General features: G+C 46.1%; 7 protein-coding genes across 7 annotated transcripts; 4 read left to right on the forward strand and 3 right to left on the reverse strand.

The window, feature by feature from the left end:
• Window positions 1–774, reverse strand: F4822DRAFT_155333 (uncharacterized protein; the record flags this gene model as incomplete). Its single annotated transcript, XM_051453076.1, has 2 exons — window positions 1–661; window positions 718–774. Coding segments are annotated over 2 exons (330 nt in total), but the record flags the coding sequence as incomplete, so codon positions are not given.
• On the reverse strand, window positions 690–1,598 carry F4822DRAFT_155362 (uncharacterized protein). Its single transcript, XM_051453077.1, has 2 exons — window positions 1,509–1,598; window positions 690–1,094 (listed from the first exon to the last, which is right to left on the reverse strand). Exons 1-2 carry the CDS (start codon window positions 1,562–1,564, stop codon window positions 884–886), a joined length of 267 nt encoding a protein of 88 aa, XP_051316365.1. The 5' UTR covers window positions 1,565–1,598; the 3' UTR covers window positions 690–883.
• Window positions 1,599–1,909: 311 nt separating this feature from the next.
• Window positions 1,910–3,261, reverse strand: F4822DRAFT_426440 (uncharacterized protein; the record flags this gene model as incomplete). Its single annotated transcript, XM_051460559.1, has 5 exons — window positions 1,910–2,132; window positions 2,204–2,305; window positions 2,354–2,733; window positions 2,795–2,859; window positions 3,051–3,261. 5 exons carry the CDS (start codon window positions 3,259–3,261, stop codon window positions 1,910–1,912), a joined length of 981 nt encoding a protein of 326 aa, XP_051316366.1.
• Window positions 3,262–3,648: 387 nt separating this feature from the next.
• On the forward strand, window positions 3,649–6,464 carry F4822DRAFT_393684 (cytochrome P450). The gene is made up of 11 exons (XM_051457309.1): window positions 3,649–4,077; window positions 4,128–4,238; window positions 4,293–4,421; window positions 4,469–4,655; window positions 4,706–4,789; window positions 4,838–4,934; window positions 5,006–5,138; window positions 5,231–5,347; window positions 5,410–5,578; window positions 5,631–5,895; window positions 5,951–6,464. The coding sequence occupies exons 1-11, from the start codon at window positions 3,994–3,996 to the stop codon at window positions 6,123–6,125; spliced, it is 1,551 nt and encodes a 516-aa protein (XP_051316367.1). The 5' UTR covers window positions 3,649–3,993; the 3' UTR covers window positions 6,126–6,464.
• Window positions 6,465–7,136: 672 nt separating this feature from the next.
• Window positions 7,137–12,273, forward strand: F4822DRAFT_393688 (ABC transporter). The gene is made up of 12 exons (XM_051457310.1): window positions 7,137–7,497; window positions 7,551–7,849; window positions 7,904–8,172; window positions 8,225–8,389; window positions 8,446–8,792; window positions 8,852–9,086; window positions 9,143–9,562; window positions 9,613–9,782; window positions 9,837–10,188; window positions 10,243–11,166; window positions 11,224–11,696; window positions 11,753–12,273. Exons 1-12 carry the CDS (start codon window positions 7,397–7,399, stop codon window positions 12,153–12,155), a joined length of 4,158 nt encoding a protein of 1,385 aa, XP_051316368.1. The 5' UTR covers window positions 7,137–7,396; the 3' UTR covers window positions 12,156–12,273.
• A 1,155-nt stretch (window positions 12,274–13,428) lies between these two features.
• Window positions 13,429–14,870, forward strand: F4822DRAFT_441920 (FAD-binding domain-containing protein; the record flags this gene model as incomplete). The annotated part of the gene is made up of 3 exons (XM_051462922.1): window positions 13,429–13,464; window positions 13,562–13,988; window positions 14,023–14,870. 3 exons carry the CDS (start codon window positions 13,429–13,431, stop codon window positions 14,868–14,870), a joined length of 1,311 nt encoding a protein of 436 aa, XP_051316369.1.
• Window positions 14,871–15,744: 874 nt separating this feature from the next.
• On the forward strand, window positions 15,745–17,213 carry F4822DRAFT_393690 (glycoside hydrolase family 43 protein). The gene is made up of 3 exons (XM_051457311.1): window positions 15,745–16,058; window positions 16,134–16,730; window positions 16,810–17,213. Exons 1-3 carry the CDS (start codon window positions 15,789–15,791, stop codon window positions 16,912–16,914), a joined length of 972 nt encoding a protein of 323 aa, XP_051316370.1. The 5' UTR covers window positions 15,745–15,788; the 3' UTR covers window positions 16,915–17,213.
• The last annotated feature ends 536 nt before the right edge of the window (window positions 17,214–17,749 follow it).

A 17,749-nucleotide genomic window follows, 5' to 3' on the forward strand; every position in this document is an offset into this window, starting at 1 on the left:
AAAACAATGCAACCTACGTACCTACTTACAACCACTTTCCTATGATAACTGTCGTGTCATATTATCTATCAGATCTGATTTGAACTGTTATTCTATAGAAAATCATTTTACAGCTCAACAACCGTTGTTGACCGACAGCGGGCGGCATTTAGGTACGTACCTGTTAGTAGTGAGTGCAAATGTATTCACCTGTTGGTAGCTGCGCCGGAATATGTTTTAGTGGTGAGATTCTTCAGGCTATCAACACGAATGGACTTCATCTAGGCGATCTGAGGTTGGATATCCGCAAACGGTTCGAGCGCTTTTACCTTCTCGGGTTTTGTGTGAAAGATACCCAGAATACTCCCAATGGAGGCGGTATACCCAAGGCTCACACAGATATGAACATTTACATCGGCATTGGGGTCGAGCAGATAGTCGATGAGGCTTTGTATTTGCGCGGAGAAACTGGGTTGGAAGTAGAAGACCTTGCCGTCCCACATGGGGCCTTGTTCAAAGACAGCAAGGTCGAAACTAGTGACGATACCCAAGTTGCCAGCGCGATCCACAAGTCCTCATTCAATTTGGCGTTGGCGTTGGCAATCTCTCCATTAGCGAGTACAATTTCGTAGTTGACGAGGCTGTCGCAAACGAGGCCATGTGCGTAGGAGATGTTGGCCGCCTAGAATTCTAGCATTAGAACGTAACCAATAGGCATGTGAAGATATGGGGACTTGCCTTGAACGGTATTTCTTCCAATTCCACCGCTCGAGTGTCGATTCCCCGCAACTCCAAGCCTTAGAGCCTCCAGTTTCTCATATACCTGCCCCATATTCTCTCGCTACGATCGAGACGATCTTTTTTTCTAGGATGACATCTATGCCTTGGAAATCACGTGGATGAATCATGAGTCCATCTCGAGCATTCGCAATTGCGGGAGTGGTTTGTTGACCCGAGCCGCAAATAGCAACAGTGGACGGGCCGCGAAGGACTTAATGGCTTTGACTACATCGGCAACTTGAGATGGTGATCTCGGAGTTAAGAAACATGCGGGCTTAAGGTCGCGTTCGGGCTCGGTGAAATATGAATTGATGATCTCTGTATAACTTCGCTGTCTGGGAGGAGGATTAAGTTAGCTGAGATCCGCTTGGTAGCTTCAATTGCATCGGAGATTGACATTGTATGGCATTATCGTGAGGTTGTATCGGCGTATGGGTGGTACGCTAGGCGGACACGAGAGCGGGGGCGGGAGGAAGTGCAAAAGTTGGGGGTGAGTGATCGACGGACAGGGGAGCAAACGGGTACCTGTCTACCCGGTGACCTGCCAACCTACATACCTATCTAGGTAGGTAGATGGTGGTTACACCAGCCTGGTCCCAGTCCCAACACACATCCTATACGACATAAAAACCAAACCTACAGCAACTGGCCCCCAATCATAGGGTTCCTTTGCGTAGTAATGTTTCTGTTACATATTGATTAATTGGACGGCATCTAATCCGATCACTCATCTCAGTGCTTAATCTCACCTGGCGGCTGAGGCCTTGGAGCCTCGTATCCTAATCACGATGTACCCATGGCACATTTCACTCGCTGACCTGTGCAACTTTTAGTTGGTGCAGGTAATTGGAGATGCACTAACACTTATGAATAACTTATAACTCAAGCAACAAATTTGAACATCTTGCATAGCCAGGGGGTAAATGTAGGGTTGCACAACAGATATCTAGGTACCTAGGTATGTACCCAGAAGCACTCCATAGTCTCACCTCTAGGTGTTTACTTATCCACTTGTATAGGTACCTCTTACAAGATCATACCTAGGTATGTACCTGCGTAGCTAGTACCGTATTCCTAATCCAATATATACCTAGACAGGGAACTACCTAGGGGTTAGAGGTATTCAGTATAATGTCCTTATTCTTTAGCCTCACACCTTTGTATAAAAACCGCTCAGGGCAAACTGCTCGGCAATACCAGTATTAGGTATCAGATTTTCGTCCTTACCATTGCTCCAATCCAATAAGTCTCCAAAATTGCCAATAGATGACCGGAGGCTTGAGAGAAGCTTGGATTTTCGCAGCGAAACTTTCCATCCTGCTGCTGTAGCTGGTGTGCAGCTGACAATGACTGCGACGTTCAATTCAACGGCACTTTAGATTTCTCGTTAGCGACTTCTCTTCACGATGAAGCCTTCATTATGAGAGTGAAATTAGGGACTCACACTGTCAAATATGAGACCGCAACATTCCACGTGGAATCCTTCGTCTCGTTGCGCCATAACACAACGCGGAAATAGAAGACGAAACAACTGCTCACGACTCCACTATTAGAGTAAGTGGATATCCGGCAACTCGGAGAGACCATAACTAACATAATTGCGGTCAAGAAGACCAGAAATAACCCGACTTTCTTTCTCTGTGTTGTCTGCAGTTTTAACAGAACTGGGAACGGTAGCGCCAAGATGTACAAATCAGATACTATATCGACGAAGCCCATGATAACAAACGGAATCTGTGCGGGCTGGCTCTCGACCATCAAAGCGAGATCCCAATGCTCATCGTTATGTGGAAAGTTATATATGACCGAAACTGGGACGAGACTCCAATAGGCACAAAATAGAACTCCGATCCCGAAGTAGCAGCACCATCGCATCCACATTTTGACGCCAAAGAGGCGTAGATACATGGTCAGGATCGCAGTTTTAGCGAACCACATGGCCGGCCCATAGATAGTTCTTAATATCGCTCTACGCTGTGAAATATTAAACAGTCTCCTTTTTATAGAATGATTCCTTAGATAGTTATGTACTTACTTTAACCCAGGATGCATCGATTGCACTAAGAGGAACATCCCAAATGTGCCGGGCCGTAGGAGTTGCTATTAAGTTCCGAGTCAGTGCGTGTGATATATGAACACTAGGTAACTAGGTAGATATCACTATACCTACCCGACATAACCACGGCACTGTACATAGCTGCAAGCACCCATGACAGAACGCAACAGTCTTAGGTTCATCTATTGTGAGATCAAGAAAAATTTTAAAGTGGAGAAGAAGAAAAGGGGCTCACAGTCATCAAGCGCAAGTCTCTTGTATATCTTGAGATGAGTAGGGATTCGAAATGAAACGATAATAAATGAAATAATGACCAGAATAATTATGACCGAGTAAGTCTCCGTTTCAAGGGAACGCGGATCTACGAAGTTAGGTGCCGACCCGTCAGGATTCGGTAGTAATGGGGTCTGTGAGAGATTCGCACCAGGCGGAATTTCTACTGACATGTTGGTAGCGAAAACAAAGGCTCGATATCGAGCAATATATCTGAGGTCGTAATGGGAGAGGGACGCATAATTAATAATCAACGCTATTTAGATACAATTTTGACCTGTTTCTTAGCCTTGTCTCTCAGCGCCCAACGAAAGGGGAAAATATCTAAGTGACTACCTGGGTAGCCACCAGGGCAGCTTCATCTCGGTAGCCATCTAGGTAGGTACAAGTGAGGTACTCTGCGAGTCTGTGGAACGTATATCATAAGGATTCCATACTCCCTCAGCCTGCCTCGCCTATATGCATCGATATGCTACGAGTACTTATACTGTGATTGGTCTTATCCTTCGTTCTACCACCCTACCCGGATATTACGCTAGGCTTATAAAATTAAGGAGACTGGATCTTTCTGCAGTTAGAACGCCCCCAATTACCTTGTCTATGTCCATGAGGTAGCTGCTACAGGACGCTTCCAGTCCATATATGCGCATATCATCTCGTCTGTCACATGGCTTTCCATGTTATACTTGTTGGCGGTATGATGTGACGAGAACCAACATATCTTTGGGTAGTATGCGAATTCGTAGCAGATATCTCTATCGACTGTGTCTACCTATGGGTGGGAGAGCTCGCATATGTATATATAGTTCCCACGAGCCATGCGATGCGACTTTCATACCCTTCGTACCATTCCTAAGTATTTCATTCTAACCTAATATTGAATCCAGCGCCGCAGAAGTGTAACTATGTCGACATACATCTCAATCACCATTCTATACGCAGCTCTTGCATTGGTAGTCTTCTACCTCGGCCAGAACCATAAATCACATGTAAGAGTGCAATATGAAAGCTCTTTGGACGATTCTAACTGCTATACCAGCCTAGCTTTGCAAAGGCAAGCGAACAGCTATTTCAATATGCACAAAAAAGGGTGAATGCCTGGAGATATCTCTTCCGAGGGGCAGATATGATCACCGTCGAGTACAAAAAGGCAATACCCCGCGTAAATATCGCCCCAATAATGGACAATTCTAATGTACCATAGGCCCGCGGCAATGCTTTTGAAGTGCCTGGACCGGATCATAGTCATATCTTCATTAGCTCTAATGAGCACATGGACGAAATACGCAAGGCTCCCCGTGATGAGCTTTCTATGTTCGGTGCAACAAAACAAGTAAGCCCACGCGGTATCCTATAAGGCTGTCTGTTAAATATTGGTAGATGTTCCAGCCTGCATATACCATGCTAGGCCACAACTGGCATGACGAAAGGGGAGCTGAAGGTATTGGGTACGTCAGAGCAGTCGGTACTCTATTTCCCAGACAGCTCCTCTACATTATGAATGACATGCAAAGGATTGTGGGAGAGTCCTTCTCGGCTTTTGCAGAAACCAACAGATCTGATAGGAGTAAGCGAATGCGGCTGAATGATATTGGGTGTGAGCTGACAGCCAGCAAGGTTATCTGGCCCTCCCTGCGTATGCCCTGAATAAGAAAATACTGTGTAAGCTGAATGGTTTTTGCTTCTTTGGTAACGAACTTGGTAAGTTCGCTATCCTGGTTATCTTTACAAATATCTGACAGATTACAGCACAAAATGAAGTGTTCATGCAGAAAATATTTGAATACAATGAACTGGTCATATCTGCAGCAGAGGTTCTAAGGGTCATGCCGGGGTTTATGAAGAGGTACGTATTCGTGGCCTGCCAAAGGATATTATCGAGATCTATAATGATTCTAATTCTGTACAAAAATATAGGTTCATTGGACCGTATCTCGGCAGGCGTACAGATGTGCAGGACGCGGTGTTTAGCATGATAAACGATCTTGTCACAAGGCGGCTGGAAGAAAAGAAACTCGTAGAGTCAGGCGAGATTTCTACGCCACCACCGGTATGATACCCACAACATGCAGCTAATAGCTTGCCTACCTAGGTAGGTAGGTAGGTAGGTAGGCATATGGATATTTGACTCATTATTTATAGAACGATATGATTCAATGGATCATTGACACAGCACCAGCCAAGTTGGGATGGGGTTCACGTCGTATTACGTATGAAACAATTGCGATTTGGTTTGGTTCCGTCCACGCCTTGTCTGCAGTAAGTACCACCTCGGGTAGGATTCCGCTGATTATTACGTCTGACTTTTCTTTTTCATGTAGACTGTTACCTATGCTCTTTTCGACTTGTGTGACCATCCTGAATACGTGGAGCCGCTCCGGAGAGAGGTCGAGGGCTCCGATTTTGAAGACTTTATGAAAACGACCAAGGGTTTACCGCTTATGGACAGTTTCATTAAAGAATCTTCTCGTCGTAGCCCCATTGAAGCAAGTACGTAGTATTTATATATAGGTCTCTAGCAATATGCTGATTGTTGGTTTAGTGTCCGGTCGGCGGCAAGCATTAAAAGACTTCACGTTTTCGGACGGGACGCAGATTAAAAAGGGTGACTGGGCCTGCGTCCCAGCAAAAGCAATTCTAGCCGACGAAACATATTTTCCTAATGCCGCTAAGTTCGAAGGCTTTCGATTCGCCCCTCCAGAAAAAATCCCCCATAATGTGGAAACTGTGTCTCAGCCAGAAGGTCCGTCCAGATACTCCGATCTGTCTGAGAACTATCATTCGTGGGGCATTGGAGGAATCGTATGGCAAGTGAACATCCCTACTACTGATTTCGAGAAATATTTCTAATGATGATTCCAGCCCCGGTAGATTTTACGCCTCTATAGCCACTAAATTGATCATGGCTCATGCCCTGAAGAACTTTGACTGTAAATTATTGGATAAGAGCGTGGAGAAATCCACTTCTTGGCGTTCTTACGTTCTGCCGAAAGAGAGCGTGCTCATAAACTTCTCCCCACGTAAGCAAGAAGCGTGAGCATCCGCCATTGGTCTAAGTGAGGTACATAGGAATCGCTCCACTGGGCTACATAAGTATCAGGATTCTAATTAGGTTGCACAACAACGTCTGTCTGAACGAATATTGGAAGGATACTTAGGTACATACAATAAGAGAAATAGGCATTGCTTAGTCCTCTCCTAGCCCAAGGTACTTATTAGCTAGACATCTAATCGCTTATGGCTTGCTAGGTTACACGAGGCTCACACCGGTGAGCATCAGAAAAAAAGCAACCTGAGACATGATGCAGATCAAAACCGGTGTAGTCGAATGTGATGCTTCCTTACAATAAACATCCAAAAAAACTATTAGAAAAAAGTATCTTTTAATATGTAAACTTAATGGCTTAATGCTTTTCTCTAACGGTAAATCGCAGAGCCTCATTGACTTCTGCCGACTGTTAGGTACGGGTGGGTTACAATATTGGGATGATCCTCATACCTATTGTTTTACTCCATTTCCTACGCGGAAAAGCTTGGGCCAGAAAACGGACAGGTACAATTTTAGGGGACTCGATCTATTAGATCCACGTTATTTCCAGCTTGGCAACCTTGGATATCGGCACCCCACACTCATGATAGAGCGGAGTGACAGGGGGTTAAGTGTGTTTCGGTGGTAGGATGCATTGTGCATTTTTGAAGGGAAAGTCGGCTTAACTTCCAACTTACACATAAGTACCTAGCCAATCAGAGGCTCACGCTTCACCAAAGACGAACGCGCGGGAAGACTTGATGTAGAGTAAAATCCGTGAGTGGTATTATCGAGTCCAACATGTTGGTGCAGATTTAAGCAATTAATATATACAGCCTCGTCTGCTAGGTAGCATCTAGGAACTCCCAAAGTATCTCACCTAACGCCATAAAAGAGCGTATTCCTATCAGGGAAATGATTCTCGCCCACATTTCCCTTTAATGCTTCTAAGCGGCTACAAACGCCCGTTTCCTCATTTCGAACACTGAGTGTTGGTATCACAAAGCACAGCCAGGGCCAGCCTAGACGAAATACTGGCGTCGTACAACACAAGTCAGGCTCTTTCCCTTGCTAGAAGCTTTGTTCTCGGTGTTCATAATAGAAATGTGTTAAATCTACGGGTAAGGATTTGCTATCCGACTATACGTGAATTATGTTATGTATGCTTGATCGTAGTTTAAGACTCAAAACTTTCTGCTCTTCACTTCTTTTTATCGTACGTAGGTAGTTTACATACGGTAGGTGGCTATCTGGTATGATCTAATGCGCACCTCGACACAATGGAAATAAGTCCAAGCATATCGCAAGATGGCGAGAGAGGCCGAAAAACAACAAGAGATGGGTCAAAAAGTGTAGAGCGACCAATCCACACTCCGTCGAGGTTAGCTATATGACTCCTTATCTTATGCAGATTATAGGTAACTAACTTGTCAGGAACATCATGAGTATTGCATTCCGAAATCTCAGTGTCCATGCATTCGGCCAACAGACGGGATACCAACGCACCGTTTCGAATTTTATCGGTGCATCCGCAGTAATGATGGCAAACTGTCTCAGAAGGGGGCCGAAACTGAGAATTGATATCCTCCATGAACTTGACGGGATCGTCGCAAGCGGCGAGATGCTCCTAGTACTTGGGAATCCTGGGTCCGGGTGCACGACAACTTTGAAGTCTTTGGCGGGCCAGACATATGACATCTCCATAGACAAGAACGCAATCCTAAATTACCAAGGTAAGCACTTCTGGTACCCCCATTGGCGCTATGGTGTTCTTACATAGGGACTAGGCCTATCCTCGAAGCGAATGTTCACCGAATTTCGAGGGAAAGGGACATATCAGGCCGAATTCGATATACACTTCCCTTCCTTAACTATGAGGGAGACCCTTGAACTTGCTTACAAAGCAAGATGGCCTCCTAAGTATTGGGATGTCTGCCAGGCTACTGTCGAGTCTGATGTTCGTGCTTTAGGTCTTTCTAAAGCGCTTGACACTAAAATGGGAAATGCTTACGTCCCTGGGGTTAGCGGTGGAGAACGTAAAAGAACAAGTATCGCGGTATCTATTATCGGTCCTCATCTAATTCTTCAGCGCCGCTAATTCTATATAGGAAATTCTTCTCGGCGATAGCGTCTTTCAATGCTGGGATAATAGTACTCGAGGCTTAGATAGTGTCAATGCTCTTGACTTTATCAAAGCCTTGCGGCGACGTACTACAGAAAACCGCTCTGTCGCCATTGTGACCTTGTATCAAGCTGGCGAAGAGATCTACGATGTAAGCCAATCGTGTGAGCAATTAGTCCTGGTAAATTCGCGTCTAATACAATATAGCTATTCGACAAAGTGACGGTGTTGTACGAGGGGCGACAAATCTACTTTGGGTCGACTCGAGACGCCAAGAAATATTTTACGGACCTTGGATACGTCGTTCCTCCTAGGTCTACAACTCCTGAGTTCCTTACGTCTGTGACCAGACCAGTTCGCCTGCGCCCGGCAACGAAGGACGACATTGGATGGCTTCCGAGGGGCGCTGCAGATTTCGCGCAGAGGTGGAAAACCTCCCCTGAATACGCAGCATTGACTAGAGAGATCGATACGTACGATAGAGAATACCCTCTCGGGAACGAGACTGATCTCCGACAAATGCGTAGGGAGTTGAAAGGGTTTGAAAAGAAACGGTTAGCTGCTTTTGAGTCGGACTCTCTGCTAAGAGCCTAGATCTGCTAACATACGGTAGATCTCCCTACGCTCTACCCATTCCGAAGCAGATTGGATTATGTGTTGATCGAGGGTTCCTTCGCCTACGTCATAACCTAGTAGCACCAATATCAACCATCATAGGGAATTTCGTGGTTTCTCTCATACTCGGTAGTATGTTCTATGACCAAGATGAAACATCTAATAGCTTTTTTGGTCGTGGAGTATTACTGTTTTTCACCAGTCTAGTTAACACCACATTGGCTGCCTTTGAGGTAAGGAACTAACTGTCCATATTAACCATAAAGTACACACGGCTCATTTATTCTAGTCCGTCGCGCTATGGGATGACCGCCCAATTATCGAGAAGCATGTCCAGTACGGATTTTATCATGCCTTTACCGAAGCCGTAGCCTCATTCGTCTGTGACTTGCCCAACAAGCTTATTCTCACATTTGTTTTCAACTTTCCGCTCTACTTTCTAAGTAATCTTCATCGCACTCCCGGAGCGTTCTTTACGTATTATTTATTTGGTCTAATGAGTCTTCTCAATGGGTCAGTGATATATAGGTCTATGGGGGCCATGTCTCGGACATTAGCGGGGTCTCAGCCGCCTGGTGCTGTGCTGGTAGCTCTCTTGACGATATATAGTGGGTTTGTGGTCCCATTTCGGGAAATGCGCCCATGGCTTCAGTGGTTTTCGTATATCAACCCAGTGTACTATGCTTTCGAAGCTATGGTTATCAATGAGGTGGGTATTAGTTCAATTCAGTGTATGGGCACTACTAATGCTTTCACTAGTTTTCCGGACGTCGTTTCGAATGTGCGAGTGGGAGTATCATCCCCCAGCAGTACGGAGATGGGTTACCGTTTATTTGTAATGCCGTTGGCGCTCGGCCGAACGAAACATTCGTAACCGGTGATAACTACATTGACGCACAGTTCGGATTCAAGAGACATTATCTCTGGAGGTTTGTTAAATGATGTTCGATCATGTACGCAATGCCCATAGCTAACACATACAGAAACCTCGGTATTTCTTTCGCTATATTTGCCGTTTGCTCAACTGTCTACCTCCTCGCCTCCGAGTTCATCACTATGGTTCCACCAAGATCAGATGTCTTACTATTCCAGCAGGGTCATGTCCCATCTAACCTTCCGCTTGAAGATGAAGAAACAGGTCCAATTCTTCGAAAAAGCACCGAAAAGATGAAGAACGAAGACAGGCAAAGTAATTATGATGTTCTCGGTACCAGCAACGGAGCCCATCTTTTTTGGAGAGGTCTCACCTACAGAGTCAAGATGGGTAAAGAGTACAAGGTCATTTTAAACAACATAGATGGCTGGGTTAAACCGGGAACTCTCACAGCCCTTATGGTTAGTGTCACTACTTCCTCTACTGTATGATATCTCATTCTGACCGTCTATTAGGGATCGTCCGGAGCCGGAAAGACTACCCTCCTTAATGTTCTCGCTGAGAGAGTTAGCATCGGGGTAGTCACCGGTGACAAAGTGGTGGATACACGCTATCGGGATATTGCGTTCGCCCGAAAGATCGGATACGCCCAACAGGAAGATATACATCTTGATACAGCATCTGTTAAAGAAGCGCTCACATTTAGTGCTTTACTTCGACAGCCCGAGCATTACTCAAAGGACGAACGACTAGCTTATGTCGACCATGTCATTGAGGTGCTCGAGATGCAAACATTCCAACATGCAGTGGTCGGTAGATTGAATGTCGAGCAGAAGAAGCGTGTAACAATCGGGACAGAGTTGGCCGCTAGACCAGAGCTCCTCCTATTTCTCGATGAACCAACAAGCGGTCTCGACAGCGACTCGTCCTGGTCCTTCTGCACGCTGCTAAGACGATTGACTGATAATGGACAGGCAATCCTATGTACTATACATCAGCCATCAGCTCCCATACTCACGCTGTTTGACAGACTCCTATTCCTTAAGGAAGGGCGCTCGGTGTATTTCGGTAATTTTGGGCCCGAATTCCGGACCTTGATTCAGTACTTCGAGAGCCATGGGGCACGAAAATGCATGCCTCATGAGAACCCTGCTGAGTGGATGATGGAAGTAACCAACATGGACGACACCGGACATTCACTAAAGTGGGACGAGATATGGAACAGTTCCTCAGAATGTGCCGTCATAAGAAGTGAGTGCGATCGAATGAAACAAAAGCTATCTGAGGTCCCAAGAACAGAAGTTCCCAACGAGGGCCATGTTACTGAATTCGCGACCCCCTTCTGGTATCAACTCAATCTTGTGACCAAGAGGGCTTTCCAGCACGATTGGAGATCGCCGACCTATCTTTACTCTAAGACTCTCACCACATTTGGCTGCGTATGTATTTTTCCACGGGGTCCCTTCAATCCCGAGTTCTAATACCTATTTTCTTAGGCATTTATCAATGGAGTAAGCTTCTGGGCGTCCGGGATATCGGGAACCACATCCCAAGATATTCAAAACCAGATCTTCTCCCTTTTCCTCCTTTCTACGATTTTCGGGACACATGTACAGCTAATAATGGAACGATTCTACCACAGCCGAACCCTCTATGAGAACCGGGAACGTCAATCTCGGACGTACTCGTGGATCGTATTTCTTATCTCGAATGTGGTAGTTGAGCTCGCATCGCAAACTGTGATCAGTGTCATTGCGTATGCGTCGTGGTATTACCCCCTGGGTCTCTGGAGAAACGCGATACACCAAAATCAGCTCAATAGCCGCAGTGGGCTCATATTCCTATTAATTTGGTCTATGTTTACTCTGTTCCAAACTCTATCCCAGATGCTTATGACTGTTATGCCTGATATTCCAACGGGTATCAACAACGGAAACCTCCTATTTATGTTATCTCTTATATTCTCCGGGTAAGCTCCGCCCCTCATTCCTACATCTTATGAAGCGAATATTGATGAGTTCGTAGTGTTCTCGTGGCACCTAATGCCCTGCCAGGATTCTGGATTTTCATGTACCGGGTGACTCCACTTTCATACTACATGTCCGCCATCATGGGAACTGGGCTCTCAGGCGCTCATGTCACATGCACCAACGCATCAGTGGTGAGGCTGGACCCTCCCCCTGGCCAGTCCTGTAACGAATACCTCAATTCCAGCGGGGTTCTAGTCCAAAATCCGAATGACTACGCGGGTTGCCAAATCTGCTCGTATACCGACGCTGATCAGTTACTGGACAATTATGGTATACACTTTGAGGATCGTTGGTGGGAGTGGGGTGTCACAATTGCTTACAACGTAATTAACATAGCACTCGCAGTATTGCTCTACTGGTCTGTAAGGGTACCAAAAGGGGCAAAAAAGCATAATTGATTGAACGGCGAAGTGGTATCAATTCCTTTGGAGTTTGGGGACATCTGATTTTAGAAAATTCATAAATCCCATCTTCTAATTAGCTATCAATTCTTCAGAAATAACCATTATTCTAGCAACAACGATTTTACCCTTCAACAACCGTTTTCAGAAACCACCGGGTAACGCTTAGGCAATGGGGTGCTGATTTTGAACAAGGTGGTGAAAATGTCCACTACTGTAAAGGCGAATTCTAAAATCCTCAAGTATCGGTAGAGCGGAGGAAGTATATGAAACAGCATTGAAAACGCTGAACGAAGTGGGGAAGCTTCTATTTTCCATCACTTTCGAACCACTACCCGTATCTACCTATGATTGAAAATCCAATGGCTCAGGGTGACAACTGCCTAGGGCTTAAGCCGTCGGATAGTCCCCCTTATTATCATACTATTCCATACATCTTGGGATAGCTCCGACGACGACGAAGAGGTATTTGCTACTAACAAACAGGCCATCGAAGCTATAAACGAAGCCAAATCCAAAAACGCATCCGCAATTACCGATATCTCAATTATACATTCCTTAACCAAGACCCCATTAGCTCGTACAGACCCGACAGTAAAGCTTGGCTGCACGCTGTACGATCCCGAGGGGTTTTTCCAGATCGCAGGTAAAGGACCTTTCAAACTCTCAAAGTAGACCACCATTGCTTTACTTGGCCGTGCCTATTTATATACCTAATTAAAGGTGGCCAACACCGCCACGTAGACAAGTTATCGCCGATTTCATCCAACGCGCCATCGCACCCTCCGCGAAATATTATCGATGGGAAGGCAAATGTCGCCTTAAAACCATTCGTCTCGCGTGCTTTCGCCTGTTAGGCACATGTTTGATAAATCATCAACTTATGCTGATTCGTCGACTACCTTGGTTTGCTAAGCGGTACTAATCCGACTCCATGCACTCCGATTGCTTTACCTAAGGCAATATATTTAACCCAGTACTGTTATATGTTTGAGGTGCCCTTTTAGGACCAACTACCTCAAAGAAGGGCGTGCTTTCCCCGTCTCATGTCATTCCTCCTGTCCTCCCTTGCGCAATAATGGATCCTTAATCATACCACCATAAACCGCGAACTAACGAACCTTTGCCATCCCCTTACCTAGGTACTCTTTAAAGGCAGAATAAAAGGGAAAAGCTTCGCAAGTAATTCCTTCATCACATTTTCGTCAGACGGTCACCTACATTATACTTCAATCAACTTCGGGGCAAATCTGACCCGATACCCTCAAAAATGGCAATCGAGCAGGCACTTAACAACCTTAGGAAGGTTTTCGCGAATGATCAAATCGCTTCACCAGGCACGGGGGCTTACAAACTATTAAACTACGAATATCTTTCCATTCGTCAAAGTGAATACGCCCCAGACCACGGACGATGTGGCAAAGTTTCTTCGCATCGTGAAGACCAACGATGTGCAGTTCGCTATCCGAGGCGCGGGTCAACAGCCCCTAGAGGCTTGCTCCAACATCGAAGATGGCATCACTCTTAGTCTACGCCGACTCGCAGACATAAAGCTCAAGCCTGAGAATAACGTCGTCGCTGTTGGCGCTGGCGCTCTCTGGGGTCAGGTGTACGAGAGGGTGCAAGCTGCAGGGCTTGGCGTAGGCGGTAGTAGATCTGCAAAAGGTGGTATAGGCGGCCTCTCGCTATCTGGCGATCTTTCGTTCTTTTCTACACGAGAGGGTTTCATTTGCGATAATGTGGTCAATTTCGAAATCGTCCAGGCCAACGCCACGGAAAACGAAGATCTTTGGAGGGCACTCAAAGGGGGTGGAAACAATTTTTGGCGTCGTAACACGCTTTGACCTCCGCACCTTTCCTCAAGGCCCCTTCTGGGGTGGTTTTATCTTCTACACGGTCGCAGATAATAACTATCAGGGTCAAGTTGAAGCTATGGTAAACGAGCTTCGCAAGCCGGACGCCTCGGATGAGACACATATAATGGTCAATGTAGGCTACTCGAAGCAGTTTGGTGGAATTGTGATGGGACTTAATGAGATTTACTATACCGGCCCCGATGCCGCTTCGGCCTACGGACCCAAAGACGGAAATACCGGCAAAGTTCGCGTACCAGCTATGCTCGAGCCCTTTACAACAGTCAAGAATCAGGTGGAGAGCCTTAACTCCCTGCGCGTAATGACCCTAGTAGAAGGCGCTAGCGAACATGCTGTGGCATCACAAGAGCACGTACGCTGTGCCTACATGAATTGCACGGTGCGGGCTGACACAGACACGCTACTTGCCGCCGCCGACATCTACACTAAGGCTATCGAGCCCTTGAAGCCCATCGAGGAGACCACTACCTGCTTGACGCTAAATGGCTACCCCAGCTCCGTCCTCCAAAAGACTAAAGAGCTAGGGGGGAATGTACTCGGCCTAGATAGAGGGGAGTCGCTGGTGTCGGTGCTTTTGCTGACGTATTGGAAGAACAGGGAGGATGACGAGAAGATCATACCTGTACTGCGGGAGGCCCTGGATGATATCGAAAAAGACGCCGATCAACGTGGCCAGAAAGTCCCGTATGTCTACCTCAACTACACGTCTAACTTCCAAGACCCATTCACCTCCTACGGCGAGGAGAACAAAAAGTTCTTGCAGGAAGTTAGTCGAAAGTACGATCCTCATGAACTATTCCAGAAAAACGTCCCCGGTGGACTCAAGCTATTTGCATAAGGCAGATCACCTAAGGATATTCTATCTTCAATAATGAACGTCTCGCCCTCTCGGCATTGTCTATAAGCTATACTGTATGGAAAGTTATAGAGTCTGATACTTCACATGATGTAACACTCTGCAGAGCTAAACTATTGACTTACTTGCGTCTTATCGCCCACCTTCGGTCGTTGGGCGTTATACTATGCCGAATAGTACCTACCTAAGCAGGTAAAAGGAAATGCATTGTATGGTGTCTCAGAGGCTGTGACACTTCCGCTCCAACCAACTTCACGATAGCTTGCACTAGGACCTAGGGGGGAGTGACAAACTGGGTAGGTAAATGCATTTGAGATTCTTACTATGTTGACTGGTATACGGTTGTAAATGTATCCTTTTGAGTTAGTTTAGTTGAGGTAAGCCAAGTATCGCAGTCGTAGAGTCGCTCCATCTATGGGAACCTACCTAGGTACTTTAGGTAACATGGCGGGTTGTAGCCAGCCTGCTAGCGTATTGTTAGCGTAAAAAAAGGAATCCCGTGGTCTCGTGCAGCAGGAGTAGTCAGTCATGGCATGAACCCCGACGAAAATGCCCCAACATTAGGCGCACCTATCGTTGATACTTATAACTTAACTTGAGGCATAAATCTTGCTGCCAAGTGGTAGCATACCCGAGACGGGATTATTCTGAATACCCACCTTCCCACCGGCGACCCTCCGCGACCGAAATCTGGGGAGAGGTTCCTCCTATCAGAACCCATCATTTAGTCCCTAAATTTCCCAATTCAGAAGTTCACGGAGGCACGGTCCGCTATAGCCGCAGAGCAATAGAGAAAATCGTCACTATTAATCTTCACTTTTCCCAGCCAAATGAAATTTTGATTGACACTAAGATTTCTTTATTCGGATCCAGGATAATATCTAAATTATAGTTGTCATAATGGTCAACTTTTACAGTGCTGTCTGGAGCTTCTTGCTCTTATCAAGCTCCGTGTGGGGCTACGCTAATCCCGGGGCATGCTCCGGTACCTGCGTGAATACGCACGATCCGTCTATCATTCGGCGATCCGATGGCACTTACTTTCGATTCTCTACCGGCGGCAAGATTGCCGTCCACACCGCCCCCGATATCACCGGACCTTGGACGTATAAAGGTGCGGCCCTTCCGTCTGGTTCATCAATTAATCTCGGTGGAAATCAGGATCTTTGGGTAAGCACTAAAATTGACCATGCACTATATAGAAGAGAATGCACACAGTTATCTAGTTGCTAACATTGAAATTAGGCACCCGAAGTCGCACTAATTGGTAATACATATTATCTGTACTACTCCGTCAGTACGTTCGGAGTTCAAGACTCTGCCATTGGCGTTGCGACGTCTTCCAGTCTAGATGTGGGTACTTGGACTGATCTGGGGTCCACCGGAATCCGATCATCATCTGGCAAAGCATACAACGCTATTGACCCCAACCTGATCAATGTTAATGGGGCTTATTACCTTACTTTTGGTAGTTTCTGGAAGGATATCCACCAAGTATCAATGAAGAGCCCGCCGAAAACTGTAGCGAGTGATAGCACTGCCTACCAAGTCGCTTACGATTCTGTCAAAACTGATGAGGAGGGCGCCTTTATCTTCAAGCATGGGAACTACTACTATCTCTTTTACAGCAAAGGTCAATGCTGCGGTTACGACTCAAACAAGCCAGCAGCCGGTGGGGAGTATAAGATCATGGTCTGCCGATCCACCTCAGCTACTGGTGGTTTCGTGGATGCTAGTGGCAAGGCTTGCACCAATAGTGGCGGTACCGTGGTCTTGGAATCACACGGAAACCTCTATGGGCCTGGCGGGCAAGGCGTGTATGATGACCCAACGCATGGGCCTGTTAGTACTCCGTTTAATTACCTACCTAAGTACTTGGGTATGTATAGGACATACTTTACTAACCTTGTCTTCCAAATAGATTCTCTACTACCACTACGTCAACACCAACATAGGATACGCAGATGGGCAGAAGCAATTTGGTTGGAATACAATTGACTTTTCTAGCGGTTGGCCTGTTGTGTAACTTGGGAGTAGAGCGTGCCACACAGTCTTGTGTATACATTACGCAGGTTAGAAGACAGCCACCGTAATTAAATTCGAACCCCCTATATCCCCCTGGACCCAACCCATCATACACCCAAACTTGAAGTGGCCCGTTGTTTTCTCTAGTAGCCGTCCTGCTTTTGCCGCTGTGAAGTAAGGTTTTGGTCGACGATAGGCTTGTAGTGTCAGTATTTGATACTAGGAAATATGTTAGATAATTCCAGTTAGTAATGGTAAGAACTCTTGCGCACCTAGATATTTAATTGATTCAACGTCTCAAGAATCCTCTGTATGAAGATTTGGCCTTGTCTCGATCCAAGTACCTCCATTCGCTTTCGTCAATTTATCTATCAACTCGGATTCTTCTTCGTACGTTGCGAAGCAAACTCCAATCATTGTCTGTGGGGATAATACGGCTCTGAGGATGCGTAGCCGGTGGCTGTCTAGCGTTATGTAGCGTTGGTCGCCGAAATCGACGATACGAAGGGGTGGAAGTGTCGCGATTATTGCTTTTCGCTCTTCTAGTGAAAGGCGTCGGAGTGCCTTGACTGCGATCTGGATGTCTCTTCCGTCTTGGAATTTTCCCGCTGTGGAGTCTCGCGTCCATCCAATGTTGCTGATAGGTATTTCGTCGTCATATAATATCGCGGTAGTGTACATTGTGAAGGTGATTCTTATTGCCTCTGTGTGTTTAGGTAGTTCGATGTATCGTAGGCAAATTTCTTGCCAGATAACTCATCAATAAAGAGAAACTTACCAAAGATATAAACAGGCCTCTAGGCTTCCAGGAGTTCAGGGCCGGAACCGAATTAATG

Source organism: Hypoxylon trugodes (genome assembly GCF_022578975.1).
Source record: "Hypoxylon trugodes strain CBS 135444 unplaced genomic scaffold F4822scaffold_3, whole genome shotgun sequence".
Lineage (NCBI taxonomy): Eukaryota > Fungi > Ascomycota > Sordariomycetes > Xylariales > Hypoxylaceae > Hypoxylon > Hypoxylon trugodes.

Bases quoted from the DNA above. Each gene is read 5' to 3' on its own strand.
- F4822DRAFT_393690 (XM_051457311.1), top strand. From the start codon at position 15,789: ATGGTCAACTTTTACAGTGCTGTCTGGAGCTTCTTGCTCTTATCAAGC. The intron at 16,059-16,133 runs GTAAGCACTAAA...CATTGAAATTAG, and splicing joins GTGGAAATCAGGATCTTTGG to GCACCCGAAGTCGCACTAAT. The intron at 16,731-16,809 runs GTTAGTACTCCG...TCTTCCAAATAG, and splicing joins ATGACCCAACGCATGGGCCT to ATTCTCTACTACCACTACGT.
- F4822DRAFT_155362 (XM_051453077.1), bottom strand. From the start codon at position 1,564: ATGTGCCATGGGTACATCGTGATTAGGATACGAGGCTCCAAGGCCTCA. The intron at 1,095-1,508 runs GTGAGATTAAGC...TCCTCCTCCCAG, and splicing joins TCCAAGGCCTCAGCCGCCAG to ACAGCGAAGTTATACAGAGA.
- F4822DRAFT_393684 (XM_051457309.1), top strand. From the start codon at position 3,994: ATGTCGACATACATCTCAATCACCATTCTATACGCAGCTCTTGCATTG. The intron at 4,790-4,837 runs GTAAGTTCGCTA...GACAGATTACAG, and splicing joins CTTCTTTGGTAACGAACTTG to CACAAAATGAAGTGTTCATG. The intron at 5,348-5,409 runs GTAAGTACCACC...TTTTTCATGTAG, and splicing joins CCGTCCACGCCTTGTCTGCA to ACTGTTACCTATGCTCTTTT.
- F4822DRAFT_393688 (XM_051457310.1), top strand. From the start codon at position 7,397: ATGGAAATAAGTCCAAGCATATCGCAAGATGGCGAGAGAGGCCGAAAA. The intron at 8,793-8,851 runs GTTAGCTGCTTT...AACATACGGTAG, and splicing joins AAAGGGTTTGAAAAGAAACG to ATCTCCCTACGCTCTACCCA. The intron at 9,563-9,612 runs GTGGGTATTAGT...TGCTTTCACTAG, and splicing joins AAGCTATGGTTATCAATGAG to TTTTCCGGACGTCGTTTCGA.